Source organism: Corylus avellana, chromosome 5 (genome assembly GCF_965113065.1).
Source record: "Corylus avellana chromosome 5, dhCorAvel1.hap1.2, whole genome shotgun sequence".
In the NCBI taxonomy this organism is placed as follows: Eukaryota; Viridiplantae; Streptophyta; class Magnoliopsida; order Fagales; family Betulaceae; genus Corylus; species Corylus avellana.
Genome location: NC_142494.1, coordinates 17,546,330 through 17,566,220, shown reverse-complemented (window position 1 = coordinate 17,566,220; position 19,891 = coordinate 17,546,330). Strand labels below are relative to the sequence as shown.

Here is a 19,891-nt window from a genome sequence, read left to right as displayed (position 1 = left end):
GAATCCCTCATGTAAGGAGGAGACTTCTTTGAAAACACACAGTTTGATTTAGGAGTTTTGAAGCAGTTGAAGGAATTTATTATGCAAGTCATTCGGAAAGAGCATAATGCATAACCATCTCCATCTCGGACCCCATTTACAACACATTATTCTGAGTATGAAAATAGAATTTTCTCGGTCGGATGAAGACAATTCATCCAATTGGGATAAGCCAGTTTCTCTCTACAAAGGTAAATTTGCTATTAACTCGAAAAATCATTTTTTGTTAACCAGTATTTTCGCTCCCACCAAACACTAGAACAAGGAGAAAATGATTTTCAAAAAGGGAAATATTATTCATATAATTAAAATTCTTAATGAACGATATTGCTAACCTTCTTTTCCAATCCCTTATTTTTTTTCACCCTTGTCTTACATTTTTTATAATATCTTTGCTCCATGAAAACAAATGAGAGATAATAAATCGTATGGTCACATCACATACACCAATCACTTTAAATTTCTTAATCAAAATAAATAAAACAGTCAACTACATTTTGTGACTATATTTGCATTTGATTGAAATGTTTACGTAAATTTGCCAATTAATTCACCCTAAAACTCCCTATTAATTTATCGAATGTAGAAATTTCTTCCAAACTTGTTTGGAGAAAATATCATACAACTCATTTAAAATAGTGCAAAGTGTCTATAAACATTTAAAACAATAACTAATTTAAATGTTTATAGACACTTGGTACTATTTTAAATGGGTTGGAAGATATTTCCTCCAGACTAGTTTGGAGGAAATTTCTGTCCTTTATCAAAGCAATAACTAATTTTGTGTTAACTTAACCCGAAATTGGAGATAACGCACCAAAAATGAAAAAATAAATTCGTTGTACCTTTTTTTTTGTTAAAAAAAAAAAATTGTCCAAAAATTCATTTCAAATGCATTTTATAATATGTTTTTCAGAAGGAAAAAAAAAAATGGTATAATATGAATTTAAATTTTTAAGTTGAGGATATAGAGGGAAAATGAAAACATTACATGCATATTAGACATCAAATACTACAACTTCCCTAAACTACCATTTGCAAATACATCCCCAAACAACCATTTTGTGACATTTGGCTCCTTCAAACTATAATTTTGTTGTAATCTGTTAGATGTTGGCGTTAAAATGGACAAAAAAGGCATATGCGACTTACATGCGGATGTCTTAGACATAGAAATGCCAAATTGTCTTGATTTTGCAAATAAAATAAAATAAAATATAAAAATCAAAATACAAAGGATAGGTTGAGGGGTGATCAACTACCCTCTCAAAGAGGATGACCTACCACTTGTTGATGATTGAGGGGATGGCCAACAACCCCATGAAGGCTTTAAGGGGTGACCGAATAACCCTCAAGGTTGATCCTGCAAAACTCGATATGAACTAAAGCAAGGAGAAATACATAGTCCTTGTGCTCATTAGGGCATTGAGATCAGTTCAAGAATGCAAGGTGCCCCACTTTTTCAAGGTAAGATGGAGTAGAGAAAATAGTTAGAGCCATTTGTCTCTCAACATTTATATTTTTAATACAATTTCATAGGCCAAGTAACTCGAGAGATTGTATTGTAGGTTTGCTATCATTATACTATTACACAGGAGCAAGGATTTAGGCTCCTTAAGAACACATATGAGGAAAAATACACATCAAAAAAGAAAGGCAAAAATTAAACTTTCATGGCTTCCTTGAAAAATACAGTTAAGATGAACTTCTTCACTACTTTCTCCTGACCTTGTAATTTGCAACCTTCTTCGGGGAAGATGAGGAGGATGAGGAGGGTGACAAACCTAGCAGATTTTTCTCAGCCATGTCCTTGGAAAATGCCTTCTGCACCTCATCTTTAAGTTCCATGAAGCGCATCTTCTTGATTTTCTGCTCATCGGGAGTGCCTTCTTCGAGGAAGAAAGCATCAGGCATATCGTCCTCCAAGAACTTGTCAAGCACTTGAGAGCAATGGGGAAAGTAGCGCCGACCCATCTCCACTGCCATCACATAAAACTCAATAATTGCTCAAAGAGAATGAGTATGAGATAAAAACATGGGAACTAGTACATGTTGCATTCAATTGTTTTAAAACTCTTAACTGGTTAGGTTTTTCAAGATTTTTGAGTCCATTAATATTAACTTTCACCCTTTTAGCTTGACAGCTAGAATGCTAGATCCTATATTTCCTAGACAAGTACCGCAAAAGTTGTTAAACCGCAACATGTCTAGAACTGTAAACCCAAAGCAGCAACTTCAGCCGCAAGCCATGATTGTAAACGTCCTAGACTTCATTGTTTAATACTGTTTACTCAGTAATCATGCGGAAACATGTTCCATGGAATCATAAAAAGCACACTTTAAGGTTGATAATACCTGTTTTAATCAGGGCATGCAGCCTTAAGTGGAGTCTTTTGGTTTGTACAGAGGGCGTTTCATTCAAATCAACCTCCCTTAAGTTACCACTTGAGCCTTTTGATGCTATAAGACCTGTGTACACTGAGGTTGAATCTGCGTCTGCAACCTGCATAGCTACCCTTGCTTCAAGAGGAAATAACATTTGTGCAAATGCCACTGCAAAATGTAAAGCAACCGTTTGGAACTCGTTTATAAGATAGAAACAAAGATTCAAAATTACTTATTCTGGTAAATATTATGAAAGAGAATGGAAACGGCCTGAGTAACAAAAAATTGCAACTATTAGTGCATATTCAGATGTTTCTACTTGCATGGGCGTCAAATATTAGTTAACTCAATATATCCATATGTTGATAACAATTAATGTTGCTAAGTATTACTCAAAACATTTCTAATTTTTACTAAACCAAAAACAAAAAGAAAATCATATGCCCAGATAATATGTGTGCACTGTACTCTGAATGAAACAGCATGGAGATACTTGACAAGCTATCTGTATGTTTCAAGGAAAGAGTTATGCTAACTTAAAATGCACCAGTTACTTGAAATGCAACTCATTCAAAGAACAACTTTCTTCAATGTTATTGTTGAAGTAAATTCTCGGTAAAGACTGTACCAGCTATATTTTAGGAGAAATCAGAGAGGTCCATCTCATGAGTAGCACAAACTCAGTATTGCTTAAGATTAATGGCTTTCGTAAAAAGCACCAGAAAATCCAATGTTACTACTCAATATTCCAATGGCAATCCAATGCAATAAAAAAAAATTTATGAAATATGATGAATTGATCATTTACATATCTCTCAGAATGACAAACCATACCACAGAGATCAAAATGTACATTCTATAATTTGCATTTCTTGGCATGATTGTTATCCAGCCACAGTTAACTTTCTATACAAACACTGACACATCAAAGCAAACACAGTATTTTATTGATTTTAACTAATGTGCTTTAAGTTATAAACTATTTATATTAATATAATGTGTGGGAAAAATCCACATACCCACTACCACACAATGTCAATGTTCTCTCCAAACTAAAGATTAAGTCAATATCCCTCCCAAACTATCAAAAATTGTTAATGTTGCCCTTCAAGGCCAGCAAGGGGACAAAAATGACCATAAATTTTATTAAGGGTATTTTTTTCATTGGGGGACATTGACAATTTTTGGTAGTTTTGGGAGGGAGGAGGGACATTGATGCAATCTTTAATTTGGAGAAAACATTGACAATTGGATGATAGTTTGAAATGGATATATGGACTTTTCCCTATAATGTTTATACCTTAACAATAAAGTGATACATATTAAGATCTGTAAAAATCAATCATAGTTAATATGACACCAACTTACACATACAGGCCCTTGAAGTGGTCTAATCAGAATCCATATAAGATCCTGGAGAGATCGACTTATATCAAAAGCAAAGGCTCATCACTTTTTTTTTTTTTTTTTTTTCAACCAAGTAAATTGTATTAATTTTAGCAAGTCTCTGGAAGTTCTTGACCTACATTATATTTTGTCTGTGAACCAGCTGGGCGCTTTTTTTTCTTTTTCTTTTTCTTTTTCAACAAGTAAATTTTATAAAATTTTAGCAAGTCTCTGGACCTTCTTGGTCTGCCTTAGATTTTGTTTGTGAACCAACTGGCACTCTCTTGTTTTCAGAGGTTAAACCTCCCTAAAGAGGAGGCTTTTCATTAACCCGTAATCAATAAAAGAATGATTACATATATATATATATATATATATATATATATATATATATATATATATATATATATAAGAACAACTAGATTTAGTAACTTATATACATCGTGAACAATTAATTAAGTCAAAAAATGATCTCGATATCAGTATTTAGCATCAAAAGGTTTTCATATGCAAGCTAATCACAGATTTTCGTACAAAGAGCTTAAGAAGAGAAACAGCCACTTAGCAGGGAAAGTATCCATTGTAAGATTTTCTAAAAGAGGAAAGGAACTAGCATATTGCATTGTCCTTCAAAAAAATGTTGATCAATTTATCTCATTAGTAGCAAGTAGAAAATGAAAGAATTAGTGAATTATTACCTCTACTCTCCAGGTAGTCAAGCCTCATGTGCAAATCATCAGGTATCACATGCGATGAGATTGCCAAATTCTCGGACATTGAATTTCTTCGCATTTCTCTCTCGAGAACGTCGATGCATATCCGGTCTTTGTTAGATTCTTGCCCCTGCTTTGTGTTCTCATTGTAATCCTTTGGCCTAGTTAACCTCCGACAGATTGCAACAGCAGTTTGTCCATCCGAAGTAGTTTCTGATGCACAGGCTCCCTTGCTCAGCAATGCCACTAGAATTGATGGCTCCTTACGCCTTGCACCGACATGAAGCACACTATGTCCTCGGAAATTTTTATGGTTGAGATTAGCCTTGTCTAGGTTGAGAACCTCCTTTACAACTTTAGGATCAGAATATGCAGTAGCATAGTGGAGTGCATAAGCATCATCTAAAGTGATACAAGATTCTTTAAGTAGCAACTTCACCAATTCAACATCATCAGAGTCCAAAGCCCTGTGGATTCTCTTAATATGCTTTTCATGTACGGGATCCACTTGCTCAACTCTAGGATTGGCCTCTGGCTGAAGTTTGCGACGTAGTGATTTGATTTCACTTGAAACTTTATCAGGGAGCTCTTTTTCAAGAGATACACTATCAAGATCTGATCTTGCTACTCTCTGGATGCACTGAGAGAGAAGCTGGTTCAGTTGGCAGTGGAAGGCAGCCACAAGAATTGGAATTACATCTTCCACCAAAGCCTTGTCAACAAAGTTGAGGAGACGACGCTGCATTGCATACATGGAATACTGAGTCAGATGAATCTGTGCAAGTTCCTAGGAACTGGAACAACGTTGGTAAAACTATAAGGTATGCATAAAAGAGATCATTTTCTCCTCCATAAATGAACCGGTTAACTACTAATATTGTTAAATCAGAAGAAAAATAAAGAAGCCCAACTAGTGGCATCAAACATTCATGAATGAAATATATCAGCTTACAGGTAATGCCCTTATGATACACATCTATCTTATTGAAAACTACAATTAATTGACACGTTAAACAGTCACAACTGTCTAAGCCAGAGCACAAAAACGTGGACAAATCCTGAGAGGAAAATTGTTTGAAGGTCATAAATTTCAATCAAACACGTTTTACATGCTGCTTTGTAATTAAACTATCGCAATACAGAACTTAAACATACAGCTCAAGAGAAACTTCAACAAGTACATGCATTATGCATTCAAACAAAGCAGAATAGAAGGTAAACAAAAATGATAAACGAGTTTTCCAAAATTAGATAATTTTCTAGAATGGTGATCTATCATGGGAAAGTAGACATGACTGAAAGTAAGTATAAAACTTGTAAGAGAACGCAAACGTTTGCCTTCTTTGACCAGTAGCATAATAGCATTTGAAGCGGGGAGTTTGGTGCCCTTCAACTTATCTTTTTTGAAATAAAATATCAACAGAGTTGAACTTGGTTTCATGAATGTCAAGAACCTATACAGGAGACAGGTAAGTCATGTGCTAATTAAAAAATCTGAAAGAGAACTGATTGGTAGGCAAAATAATCTCCTAACTTCTAAACTAAAAAAAATCTGGTTTTGTAGCTCATCATTCACATGGCACTCTCCACCACAACGCCAATAATGTTCAAAATCTATATGATGCAGCGTGACTAAGCTTGTGTATGTTTAAATAAAACAAATGTTACCACTAAAATTCATGACATGGAAAATCGCACATCATTACCTTATTAGTTAGTGAGCCAAGCTGTTTATGTTAGAAATAAAAATATTTGATCAAAAATAAAACGAAGAAATTTTCTTAAAAATATCACTCACTATCTCTCTCTCTCTCTCTCTCTCCCCCCCCCCCCCCCCCCCCCCCCCCCAAATACAAACGGTCTTTTATTTGACATAGTCCTATTTTGTTCTTCATAGGCACTCAACGTCTCTCTATTCGTTTTCTTTTCACTTCATAACAGAAGGGTCATTTTGGGTTTCATGAAATGAAATCAATACTTCTCATATTAGTGACTTTGGTGGTGACTCACATGTTATGGAACCCGAAGTTATATCATTTGACTTGAATACGATGAACGATGCTCCAAAAGTTGTTTCATTGATATCCAATTCAAGCCATTTTTACTAAAACAACAAGCCCTGCTCATATACTTCAGAAAAGAATATAATGATCAGCATAACATCCTGACAGAGATTGAGACAGTTTGAATCACAAATGGAAATATGACTCACCTGAACAACCAGAACAAGCTCTTTCATCTGAAAGTTTGCAGAAGCATACATCAATTCCACAGCATAATTAATAGCAGGGCGGCATGCATCATGTGCGCAAGCATCATCAACACAAATTGATACTTCCGGTGGTGATGGCTTAAGCTTCCCAGAATACAAATAACTCAAGATAACTTTGAATGCTTCATATCCAACTCCACCACAAGGCACCAATTCAGTCATGAGATACGTTGGCCGGCCTTCCTTCACCGAACAATCATTTCCCTTCTTAAAAAGCTCGTGAAAAAACAGGCTCCGTGCAGCCAATATACACCGATGGACACCCACCGGGATGCCCTCAACAACAATCGCCGCATCGCTATAGTTATATTCGGCATCATCTAATAACTTTTCCAGATTGGTGCTGAGCTTGCTTAGACTCTCGGAGCTGGTGGCCGCAGATACATCTTGACAACTAGACCCATTTGATAGATAAGACGACGAAGCAAAACTCAAGGAAGATGACAACTCATTCCCATTATCCATGACTTGGAATCTACTGAGTCCTACTTGGGGCTAAAGGCTAATAAGGTTTTGGCGCCATCAAGAAGCATGATACATTAAAGGAGGCATAAATTCTACAAAAGAACCAGAAACTAAGATGACCCAAATCAGGAAAACACTTCAAAATGCTGAAACAATGCTTAAAACAGCAAAATCCACGAATTGTCATCCCAACTCAAGGAAGATGACAACTCATTCCCATTTTCCATGACTTGGGATCTACTGGATCCTACTTGGGGCTAATAAGGCTTCGACGCCATCAAGAAGCATGATAGACTAAAGGAGGCATAAATTCAAACAAAAGAACCACAAACTAAGATGACCCAAGTCAGGAAAACACTTCAAAATGCTGAAACAAAGCTAAAAACAACAAAATCGACGAATTTTCATACAGCGTCAAGCAATTGGCATTCCAGAACCAAAGACAGTATGATTTGAACATTCGTTAGCCATCATCTGCCCAACCAAATCAATTGATCGTTAACAAGCAAGAAAGAATCATACGGAAACTTAAAAAACTTCAAGGCTCAAAAAAAATCAAAGATTTTTTTTTTTTTTTTTACTTAAGCGTCGACGCAAATGAAAAAGCTGGATGAGACACAGGAATCTGCAACGAAGTTGTGCGAAAGAGGCTATATGAAGTCCTCACAGTTGACCCAAGGAAGCTTCGGATGCAGCGAAAGTGAATTCAATTGTAGTAATATGGGTTTAGAGAGAAAGAGAGCTTTGAAAAAACAGAAGAGGCACTGAAAAACAAGAGCCTTACTGCTGAAGATTATCGGCGCACCATATTAATGGAAAACCGTTGACTGACCAGTAATAACGAAAGATGCGGAAACGTGAAAATAAGATCGAAATTTAAATAGGAAAAAGTTTAGCCGACCGACTTCGTGTTGTCGGGGTTTTCCATGGTCTTCGGGCGCATTTGTTAGCCGAATAAGTTGTTTTGGTCCCTCTCCTTATATTTGGGGATAGGCTAGAATCTGCTAAACTATAAAAGTTCGGGCAGCGAGATGCCACGTACGTCTTGCCATGTGAATTTTTATTGATAAAATATAGAATTTTTATTAAATTTTAATATTTCTCTTTCTTTTATCCTAAAAGAATTATTTTATAGATTAAATACTTAATACTCCTTTTATCTTTTTATTTGTTCCTCTTCAGGATTTAATTTTTACCACACGAAGTCTAGGGGTATTAAGTATTTAACTCTTATTTTATTTTACTAGTAATATTATCCTCATTACCATTTTACACCCACTTAGAGATGTTTGGAATTAAATCGAAAAATAAAGTTTTTGAAGTAAAAAAAAAAAAAAAAAAAAAAAAAAAAAAATTTAAATTTTTCTCAAAAGTGTGTTTTAACTATTTTTAAAATGAAAAAGTCAAAGAAGTATAACGCAATCTCAAACATGCTATTAGGAAAGAGTAATAGAATTTTTAAAGTAAAAAAGAGTTTTTATCTTTTTTTATTTTTTTTATAATTTTAGAAAAAGCTTCATTTTTAAAATTTTTCTAAAAAATGTATTTTGGTCATTTTTAGAATAAAAAAGTAAAATAAACGCTTCTGAATTTTTGTACCAAACATGTCAATTTTTTGTTTGATACAACTCTTAGGTACTAAAAGTACTTTTTAAGTTCTCTAACACAATTTCCAAAATGCTCTTAGCGTGTTTTGAGAATTTTTTTTCTTTTTTAATTTGTTTTTAGTGGTTAATATAAAAAGTCATTAATGAGAAGTCAAGCAGTGTTATTCTTATTTTATTCTTGTTATATGGTTGAGAGTTGATCAGTAAGACTATGTAAAGAGCTCCTCGTGGCAAAAAGTTGTTCTCAGAATTTATACCCACAAAAGAAATAGAGAAAGTACGTCAAAAAAAAAAAAAAAAAAAAAAAAAGGAAAAACGTTTTCTATAAGACTTTGTTTGGTAACATGTTTTCCTCTGAGACCCAAGTCTGATCTTTTTTATTGTTTTGTAAAATTTAAATGCTTGATGGAGAATATGTTATCCTTAATATGCAAACAATTACAACCTAGTGGAGGAGGGGGAATACACTTCCCATCTCTTCACCAATTTTTTTGTTTGAGAAATGCTATTGAAACATACTCTCCATATTGAAACGAGTAAAACTGTAAAATATAACTTAACCTAAAAGTAAAGAAAGAGAATTTATAATAATAAAAAGACTCCTCATTTCCTTGATAATGAAAACCCAGGGCAAGCAATTCAACCCAAAATGGGTGCAAGCAATTCAATCCAAAGTGGTGTTAAAGCAAAAGCAAAAATTTACTAAAAAAAAGTTGAACAAAACATCCAATACACCTACTTATCTCTTATCATTTTTTTTTTTTTTTTTGGGGGATTTCGTCACAAGTGAGTTTAGCCTTAAGGGAAAGAGGGAAGGGAAAGAATTGAACCGGTGATCGCCACTTTATGAGAATCCTAAACCAATTGTACTACCCTTAAAAGAAACAATTATTTTTTAATTTTTTAATTTTTTCTATTTTATAGAAGCATATGAGAGTCCCTCCATTCATCGTCTTGTCCACAACATACAATTAATTAGGTTTCATTATCTAGACCCATTCCCCCGCTGCCGCTTAAGAGAGTCTCCCCTTGGACCATGTTGTCCAAGCATTCCAAAACTGTTACCATCTACACTGGGACTGGGTCCAGGACCGGGACCCCGTGATGCAGGTCTCTGATACTGGTTCATGCCGGCTGAATTAAGTGGCGGCCGAACTTTGTGACTCGAAGGATTGCCCAAATAGGTTGTTCCCATTGGTGCAGGTAATCTAGTATTGTGATGACGGGAAGGGGATTGCTGGTGTGTGCGAGGGTTCATAAGTGATCTAAGGAACCCATTTGAATTCTGTACCAACCCTTTACTCCTCCCTGGGGCAGACTTGTCAATCTCAGTAGCATTTACCATTGAAGTCAATCTGTCCACTGCCTCTAATGGCACTGAAATTCCAGACAGCCCATCTAATGATAGAATGCGGGTCATAGCATGCATAGAGGCCCCTAAAACAGGAGGAAGCATGGTCTTTGGATGTGTTACCTACAAAATATAAAAAAAAAACAGTAAGACCAAGTGATTCACGATTAGGCGAGTTGAAACTCTCACCGTGCATTAGTCAAAAAGCGTGTCGCATACTTCACTAACACCCATAAGTGAGAACAATGCAAGCACTTACTTTGAATAAGATTGCTGCAGCTAATCGCTCTCTCAAGCAGTAAATTTGAGCAACATCAAGTGCTGTTGACCCAAAGAAAAGCCACCGATCCACAATGACTTTAACTGAATTTTCAGGAGCCGACATAATCTTCCCTTCACGCTGTCCACCTGAATGATTGTCGATCTCCATAGCATCTTCATCACTTTCATCTTCATCAGCACCATCATCACTACTGTCATCGTCATCGTCTTCATCATCATTGTCATCCTCTTTTGCTGGAGCAACAGCAATCTCGGTTGCAAGCAATAATAATGGAAGCGGCCCAGTCACAGTACAGCTCCTTATTATCATACCTGCTTCCCCGCGGGTTATCTCATCATATACAATCAAAGGGCAATCCTTACTTTTTCTTGTTGACAATCTACTATTAATGGAAAAAGAGTGCAAACGAACTTTATCACCACCAGCAGTCTCTATGAGCCGTTTTCCATTTTTATGAGGTGGACGCAATCTCCCCACCATAGGATACAAACCAGCCACAAGGACTGAATGGAGTACACCAGGGTCCCGTGCATTCAAGCTACAACTGGAAATATCACCAGGAATAAACCCATTCCGAACTAGTTCATTTTGGAGCTGCTTACGCATGCCATGCAACATATGCATAGTGCCTTTGTTGACAAAATACTCTGAACAGAACCGTGCCTCTTGACCCATTTGCCTAGCATTCATCCAGCACTCGTATGCTGCTACTATGGCTAGCTGATCACTGTGCCCACCATACAATGAGGCAAGTTCAGATTTAGCAGCTTCAGCTCTCATCTTATCTTGTGGTAACATGGGAAGTGTAAATGGATCTTTAGAATCAGAGGCACATGCCAGAGTCAAGGCTGGGTCAAGGCAATTCATTAATATAGCGAAGAAAAGCATCTTGCTTGTCAATGGATGAACAGGTAGAGAACCTAGCTTTTCCCCAAGTTCAGTCAGCTTTTCATCAACTGACAAAGCCCCGATATCTTGAAGAACTAAAACTGCATTTCGTATGGCCTCGAAAACTGGAGGATCTAATGTCTTCTGCAAGAAATCTTCTATCTTGCAATTTGGATCAAGCAATTTTACCTGTAAATGAGAAACAAAATTTAAAAAATGAATCACCACAAATAATACTGTTATTCAGAACAATACTGTTTCAATTCCCAAAGTTCATTATTTGAAAAAGTGGAGGAAAAGGCATTTCTTTTATTCCAGAACAGAAATAAGCATTTTCCAAGGAAGAGAGAGAGAGAAAGTGAACTCATAAGCACAAGACGAATTATTCATCTCTTTAATCAAAATTCCTAGCATGCTATCGTCATGTGAATATATATTAAAATAATTATTCAATAAATGTGAAACACGAATCAACAAAACAGTAAGGGAGCACATCAAAAATGAATTTTTCCAGAATTGATTTTCAGCCAAAAATTGCTTCTGCACACTGATTTGGCAATAAAGATAGGAAATGCATCACAAATGGGTTTACACGATCTGGATCACCATTCCAATAAAGGTCTTAGGACCCATAAACCCTGTCAGCTCTGGCTCAGAAACAATGTCATTAGGAGAGTAAAGTACCTGTAGACATAGCTCCTCGATTGGAATTCTCTTAATTTCAGGAAGTTGAAATTCTGGCAAAGAAGCCGCCCGGAATTTTGAAAAGAGATGATAACATATTCCAGGCTGACAGCGGCCAGCACGTCCTTCTCTTTGCTTGGCACTTGCTTTTGAGACCCAAGAAGATTGAAGAGTTGATACATTATTATAAGGATCATAACTTTTTTCCTTCATACGACCGCTGTCAATAACGTACACAACATCATCAATGGTAATGGCAGTTTCAGCAATATTGGTTGCAAGAACAATTTTGCGGCAACCAGGAGGTGGACTATTAAAAACCTTCTTTTGTTCCACAGATGGAATCATAGAATGAAGACACATTATCAGATACTTGGAAGTATTTGTGAAAAAGGGCGATGCGATTAATTTTTCCCGGGTTTTATTTATAGCCTCCCATCCTGGCAGGAAAACAAGTATAGCTCCATCTTGTGAATCAATACATATTTTCTTAATTAACTGCACTATAAGACCAACATCAATATGTTCAGGATCGACTGTTCCTAGATACTTATCAAGCAATTGTTGTTCTTCACTGGAGTTGGAAATGGTACTTCCCAAGTGTTTTTTAATTATTTCAGCAGCTTCTAGTTGATTTTCCCGTTCAGCCCACTCCAGCGCAGTAGATCCATCCTTGGCCTGTAAATGGCATTCTGCCCCAAAAGATAAGAGCATGCAAACATCAGCCACTCTACCCTTTCCAGCAAATACCATCAATGGTGTAACCCAAGTCAATGAATGCTGGTAATTGAACACTTTTTGGGTTCCCTCAGAAGAAACTAATTCCAGGAGTGGATCAAACTCATCATTGGTCCAAGCCAGATAAATAGCTTCATCTAAAGCAAGCTTATCTTCCTCTGTTAACTCAGTGTCCTCAGTAGGAAGACTGGATATAGTATTATTGAGATGATTATGTTCCTTCGATTTCAGGATAGAAAGTACGTCCTCCAAATAATAAGTTTCAACCTGCAAAAGAGGGGGGTAAATTGCTAGGATATTAAAACAAAAATCAACAACGATAATTGAAAACTAATAATCTCACAGAGGTTTTACAGGATAAGTGAACCCAGGGACACGGATGATTGGGCAGCCACCAAAATATTGTGAAAATCGTTCAGCATCAATAGTAGCACTCATAAGTATCTGTTGGTTTTCAAAACATAAGAAAAGCCCACTTATCAGTAACCAGAGATCCAGAATAAGAAAACGTCCAATATAATAATAATAATATAAAAAAGAAAAGGATTAGAACTAACCAATCGCAGATGAGGAAATGAATGAAGCATGTCTCTGCAAATAAGAAAAAAAAGACACCAGTGAAATTCATGAAAGCCAAAAGAAATATCCGAATTGATTAATAATTGAAAGCTAACTAGCAACTATGCCTACCAACTGTAATCTTTTGTCTGTTCTATAGGCAGTTCAAAAAGACGTAAACTTTCTAGCATGAAAAAAAAAAAAAAAAAAAAAAAAGAGCACAAACACGCATCAATGCTTCTACCCAAGGGCACTTCCAAACCATAATAAGGATGGGGGAGCTGGATGGGTGAGATCATGGGTTCAAGTGCGATGGGGCAAACACACAGAAATGCTGAGTAGATGAATGACTGATTCGGTATCAAATAATAATGTCTTAATGCCACATTTCTAGTGGTAGCTCTTCTGACATTTTAAAAGTTCAATTACCAAAAAGAAATGCATTTTAAAACATTCCAACCATACCCATACTCTTATTACAAACCACAAAAACATGTTTACTTGAAGCAAGTTTCTCTTACTTATGAAGTACCTGAGAATTGCCAACATGAAATCAGAGTAGCGATCCCTTTCATGAATTTCATCCTGGAAAGTAAAATCAAGGACATTGATAATGTTACATTAACTATTTAAGTTCAGATATATTAGAAGAGTTATGCATCAGTATGGAGAAATCTTGTATTTTAAAATTTAATAAATAACAGATATGTACGGACGAGCCCACATGACCATCCAAAAGCCACTAGATTAAGTTCGTTTCTCCATGACCATCCAAAAATATAGAACAAATGAGCTACAACTAGAAAGTTTTTTTTTTTTTTTTTGGGATTTTTTTTGGCTTAAATCCTTCCGCAACTTGGCTACGTTTTGATTCAACAATTAACTCATGGAAAATAGATTTTTGGATGTAACCACATTTGCAGACGTACCATGCATATGTTATCGCATAAATGTTTTCTTAACAATATAATCCACAGATCAAGAAAAAACCATATATATAAAAAGCACTAGACTTTTGTTTCCAATACTGACCATTATCCTTCACATAACTTTACAGGTTCTGTAAGTTATCTATTCTCATGTTTTCAGTTTAACATAACTCTCGTTAAACTGTAAACTTTTCACAATTAAGGCATCCAAATATTCAAAAGCATAATATTGATATTTTCCATTTAATTTCTTTTTTACATTCAAGGCAGCTGACTACACAAGTAATATAGCCACCGCATGTAAGCCAATGGTAGCAAATCAATGATGAGCAGACCGCACATATGGTTGGATAACTTTCCAGAAACATAGACCACAACCCAATCGAAGACGGCTTTAGGCAAAAATTTGATTTCAAAGAAAGCACAAGAGTCACGCAATCCTCAAAGGGGCGACGATTCATTTATCTCTAAATGTTCACAGCAAGAACAAAACAATAACTTTCCAGATTGCCTCTTTGGAATATCTACACCCTTGATTCTTCCAATAATGTAGCAGCTCTAGGATGTTACTAAACATTGTCTAGAAACTCCGAATAAATTGAGAACCATGTACCAAAGATCACTTGGGTATTCATAATGGATGAGGAGATGATTCAATGTCTCCTCATTCTTTTTGCAAAGGCAACACCAATTAACCAGTGCAAAACCACGCCTTTTAAGATTGTCAATCATGAGGCTTCTACCCAATGCTGCTGTCCATATAAAGAAAGCTATACAGGGCGGAGCCTTGGTCTTCAAAATGCTTTTCTTGGGTAAAGGACAAGGGTCTCCAGCTTCTAAAATTCTACAATAGCTCTTCACTTCAAAGTCGTGACTACTAGCTGGAGTCCACAATTCTATCCACTTCCCTGAGATAAATATAACAGATTGAGGAAAGAATCTAAAGATTCCAGCTCCCAATCCTAAACTGCCCATGCAAATCTCGGATTCCAATGGAAAGAAATGCCGAAAGAATCCAAATAGTCCAACATCATGGCCTCTTTGTTGTGAGCTATCAAATAAAGGTCTGGGAATATAGTCTTAAAAGCAGCTTCTCTGCAGCAAACATCATGTCAAAAGCGAACCCATCCCCAACCATGAAGGAGACAAAGTTGGAGAAACTCCCCCAGTCATTTCTGATATTCCTCCAAAGACACACTGTAGGGCCCTTGAGCTTCCTCTAAGCACCAACCACCTCTTTGGACCCCATATTTCCCATCAATCACCTTTCTCCAAAGAGGAGTCTCCTCTTGCACATATAGGCAAATCCACTTACAAAGTAAGGCTTTATTGAACAACATAAGATTTTTAACTTCCAAGCCTCCTCTAGGAACTGAGGAGCAGATAGTATTCATGTTCACCAAATGAAACTTAGGCTCACATCCCAAAGAAAATCTCTTTGAAGACATTCTAATCTCCTAGCGATACCAGCTGGCAAAAGAAAAAGGGACAAAAAATATGCAAGTATATTGGGTAATGTACTCTTGATGAGAGTAAGATGATCTCCCTGAGACAAATAACTCTTTTTCCAACTAACCAATCTTTTCTCTATTCTCTTGGCGACCCCATACCAAATAGCTTTTGTTTTCCCAGAGGATGTCCTAAGTATTTCAAGTAGAATGGTGAGAGTTGTGGGCTCTAGTGTCCCCTCTTTTTTGGGTTCATGAAACTTTAAACCTACCCTATCATGGCATGAGAACCCAGTCTACACACTTACGAATACCACCAAAAGAGAGAGAGAGGTTTAATTACCAAACAAAGGCATGAAATAATGCGTTAATATAGCATATGATCATTAGCACTAAAAAGTGTAGGATAGAATAAATCATTCACCTTGTATGTCAATCACTAGGATGGCAGCTAAACCCAGACTTGCCAGCCAACACTCGGCTTTTAAGCCACAATAACCAATAACAATAAATGTTCTAGTCATTACATAGTTTCCTTTACGTAAGATATTTGTGAGGCTCGCTAAAATTCCAACATGTTAAAGCAAAGTATGGGTGCCCCACACAAAGAGAATACCCAGTTCAAATCATGATTGTAACAATAAAGGTAGTGAAAGTTTTTGAGCAAATATTATACTTGAACACATCCGAAAATCTCTTTTACCATTTAAGGCAACTCAGTGCCACAACCAACAGTTTGAAACACAACTGACGCATGCATAGTGCACACTTCAGATGGTTCACATATACAAGTTTTTCTTTTATTTTACAATATTGGGCAACTACCCACAGTAGACAGTTGCCAGACACCATTTGAAATGTGCATGGTGCATACTACAGATGATTCACATATATCTCAAATCTTTTTTTCCCCTTCAACTCTCAAAAGAAGTCCTGCAAACACCATCCAAAACGTGCATACTGCAAATGATTTGCAGATGCCAATCATGTACTGCAGAAACATTCCATAATTCTAGTAAAGACAAAGCTATGAAGATGATTCTAAATATTTCTAATTTTTGCCACGTGTATATTTCACAAAAAGGAAAAAAAATGCCAATAGCCAGATTTTTTTCTGAAGGAAGCTAAGGGCCAATATTTTGCAACCTCAGTGTCTTCTTCTCTCAAAGGAAAGCAGCACAAAATAAAAAAAGCTGTCTGTGACTTTCATCATACAAAAATCTGAACCATTCCAATGCCACAATTCACTAACATAATATGGAGAACAAGGATTTGTTCTTATATTACTAATCTTATGCACCCTCACTCTTGTCACCATTGTACACAAAAGGTAAGAAGAAACACCTTCGCCCAAGTTGTTATCCCCTTAATCAACCCCTATAAATCCTTCACCCTTCTTTTCATTACTTACGATTTATCAGAAGAGTCTTTCATCTCATTGGTCTTATTTGCACTTGTGCCACCCACTGTCCCAGATATTAAAACTGATTAAAGCTAACCCAAATTTCTTTCTGAAAGAAAATTCTCTTTTTCAGCATGCCATCCTGGTTACAGTTAATGATAGAAAATGTTACTCTTCCTTCTTCAGCATTCAAGTCCATCGCTTCTGATTCATCAATATTATGGTATTTTCACACATCAAGTTAAAGCTGCTTCTTATATTTACCTAAATAAAAATATAAAGATCGGAGGAAAAAATGCTATAAATAATTTCTGCTTATATATCTAGCTCTGATCGACACAATGATAGACTAATGCTGGGCTCAGGTGTGGTCCATTAGAAGTCCAGGAAAAATATAAAGTTAAATTATGAATCTGCTTTATGATAAACATGGCCATGGCCACGATACTAATAGACTATGACACAACTCCAAGCTAGTAGACCTAGCTAGATAAGAACCTTTCACAAATGAATGCAAAGGAGACCAGTGACTTCACTTGATCATTCCCACATTTTTTACTCACATTAACTGTTTATCCCACTATTCGAAAAGAACTTTTGGTTAATGAATGAAAGTAAGAACATCAGTCATAATATCTATATAGCAAAAAGTGATCTTACCCTAGTATAGGGGAAGAAATTAAGAGAATATACTAGTTAAACAATAAAACCTACCACAATAATGTGAGTTATGTCAGGAAAATCTTGTTTTGCAGGTTTCATTCCAGCTTCTCTCTTTGACCTACCACCACCACAAGAAATTAACACCCTCAATAGAATCCCATTTGTGCAGAACACAATTGATGAGTTCCTTCCACCCTTGCTTTCCAACCGTATCTAACAAGGAGAGAAAGATACAAGTTAGTTATACTGCAATAGCTCAATGTATAAAGATAAAAAATAAAACATAGAAGATAAGAATTCAAACTAGACATTCCTTGTACTGCCACATACGAATATGTAAAATTTAGCAATAAAGCTACAAAGTTCAGACTTTTGCCATGCAAACCTAGGGTAAGTGCTAAGGCTTCATACTGAAATATGAGCAAATTATATTGACGCAATGACGCTTCCCAAGTAAATACTCCATTACTTTTTTATGAATAAAATTTATATGTAAAAAATATAAAAAATAAAAATAAATAAAAAGAAGAAAAAAAAGACAACCCCCATACACAAAAAGTACACAGGAGAGACAAACAACCAAAAGGCATCTGAAATCTAATATTAATCTAAGAGATTCAAAAATCAGAAATTAGTAACAAACTACAACCCGATCTAAGAGAGATCTCAAAAAAGAGGACTTTAAATAGAGCACATTGGACTTGCAGTTCTCAAAGAGGCGCCGGTTTCTCTCTCTCAAGAACGCAAGAATAACTTTACAGATAGCCTCTTTACAATGTCTTCGCTATGCATGACTGCTTGCTTCAAGTCTCCAATGGCCTTGAGTCTTCCAACAATGTAGCAACTCTCGGATATTGCTAGGCAAAGCCCACAAAACTTTGAATAAGTTGAGAACCAAGTTCTAAGGATCACTAGTGTACGCACAATGGATGAAAAGGTGATTTACCATCTCCTCATTCTTTTTGCATAGGCAACACCAAAGTTGTGGTCCATGTAAAGAAAGTTATGCAGGGCAGGCCGTAACCTTCCAAACACTTTCCAAGGGAACAAACAAGGCTCTCCAAACTGAAAAGTGTTATAATAGCTCTTAACCTCAAAGTCATGATTGCTAGATAGGGCCCACAACATTCAATCCGCCTACCCCAGATGGATTTTCAAAGAGTATAACATATTGAGGAAAGAGTCAAGAGATTCCAACTCTCAATCCAAGGCCACCCTAATGAAACTCGGATTCCAATTTATACAAGTACTAGAAGAATCCAAGTAATCAAACACCAAGGCCTATTTGCCACGAGCTACTGAATAAAGTTCTAGGAATGAAGACTTGAGAACCATGTCTCCGCACCAAACATTTGGCCAAAAACAAATGTGGGACCCATCCCCAACCTTGAAGGAGGCGTAGTTAGAGAAATTCTCCAAGCCATTCCAAATATTCCTCCAAAGGCACACCCTATAGGGCCCTTAAGTTTCCTCTGAACACCAACCCTCTCGTGGATCCTATACTTTTTTTTTTGGACAAATAAGTGATTCATTAAAAAGTGCAGAGGGGCGCAATCCTAATACACAGGAAGTATACATAGACACACACCCCTTTAAAGATAAAATGAAGAACACAATTCTTCAAATTGATTCATAGTAGAAACTTGAGGAACGTTCAAGGCTCCCGCCCCAAAGGAAAAACAATTTGAGAAACCTATTGCTAAGCTCCGCCATTGTCATTTCCTTATCTTCAAAACATCGAGCATTCCTCTCCCTCCAAATAGTCCACATAAGGCACAAAGGGACCATTCTCCACACCTCCCTCACCATTTTATTACCTCTTTGGCCTTGCCAGCAAGCTAGGAGGTCAATTACCCTACCATGCATGACCCAATGCACATCAAAAAGGGTAAAAAGAACACTCCATAGAGCACGTGCCACATCACAATGGAGGACATGATTGATAGACTCACCACTTCTCTTACACATACTACACCAATCCACCACGATCAAGCTTCTCTTACGGAGATTATCCAAAGTGAGGATCCTTCCTAGAGTAGCCGTCCACACAAAGAAACTTACTCTAAGCGGAACTTTAACC

General features: G+C 36.4%; 2 protein-coding genes across 4 annotated transcripts in view; both read right to left on the bottom strand.

The window, feature by feature from the left end:
• Positions 1-1,517: 1,517 nt before the first annotated feature.
• On the bottom strand, positions 1,518-8,203 carry LOC132181487 (BTB/POZ domain and ankyrin repeat-containing protein NPR1). The gene is made up of 4 exons (XM_059594733.2): positions 6,736-8,203; positions 4,509-5,262; positions 2,395-2,592; positions 1,518-2,018 (listed from the first exon to the last, which is right to left on the bottom strand). The coding sequence occupies exons 1-4, from the start codon at positions 7,258-7,260 to the stop codon at positions 1,753-1,755; spliced, it is 1,743 nt and encodes a 580-aa protein (XP_059450716.2). The 5' UTR covers positions 7,261-8,203; the 3' UTR covers positions 1,518-1,752.
• Positions 8,204-9,472: 1,269 nt separating this feature from the next.
• Positions 9,473-19,891, bottom strand: part of LOC132180792 (DExH-box ATP-dependent RNA helicase DExH6) — a 36,650-nt gene continuing 26,231 nt past the window's right edge. For all 3 annotated transcript variants that reach the window (XM_059593738.2, XM_059593739.2, XM_059593740.2), the window contains 7 exons: positions 17,863-18,024; positions 13,902-13,954; positions 13,369-13,402; positions 13,166-13,255; positions 12,074-13,078; positions 10,478-11,578; positions 9,473-10,341 (listed from right to left, as the gene is read on the bottom strand). In XM_059593738.2, coding sequence (XP_059449721.2) covers positions 9,853-10,341; positions 10,478-11,578; positions 12,074-13,078; positions 13,166-13,255; positions 13,369-13,402; positions 13,902-13,954; positions 17,863-18,024 — 2,934 coding nt within the window. In that variant the 3' untranslated portion in view covers positions 9,473-9,852. The remainder of the gene's footprint in view (positions 10,342-10,477; positions 11,579-12,073; positions 13,079-13,165; positions 13,256-13,368; positions 13,403-13,901; positions 13,955-17,862; positions 18,025-19,891) is intronic.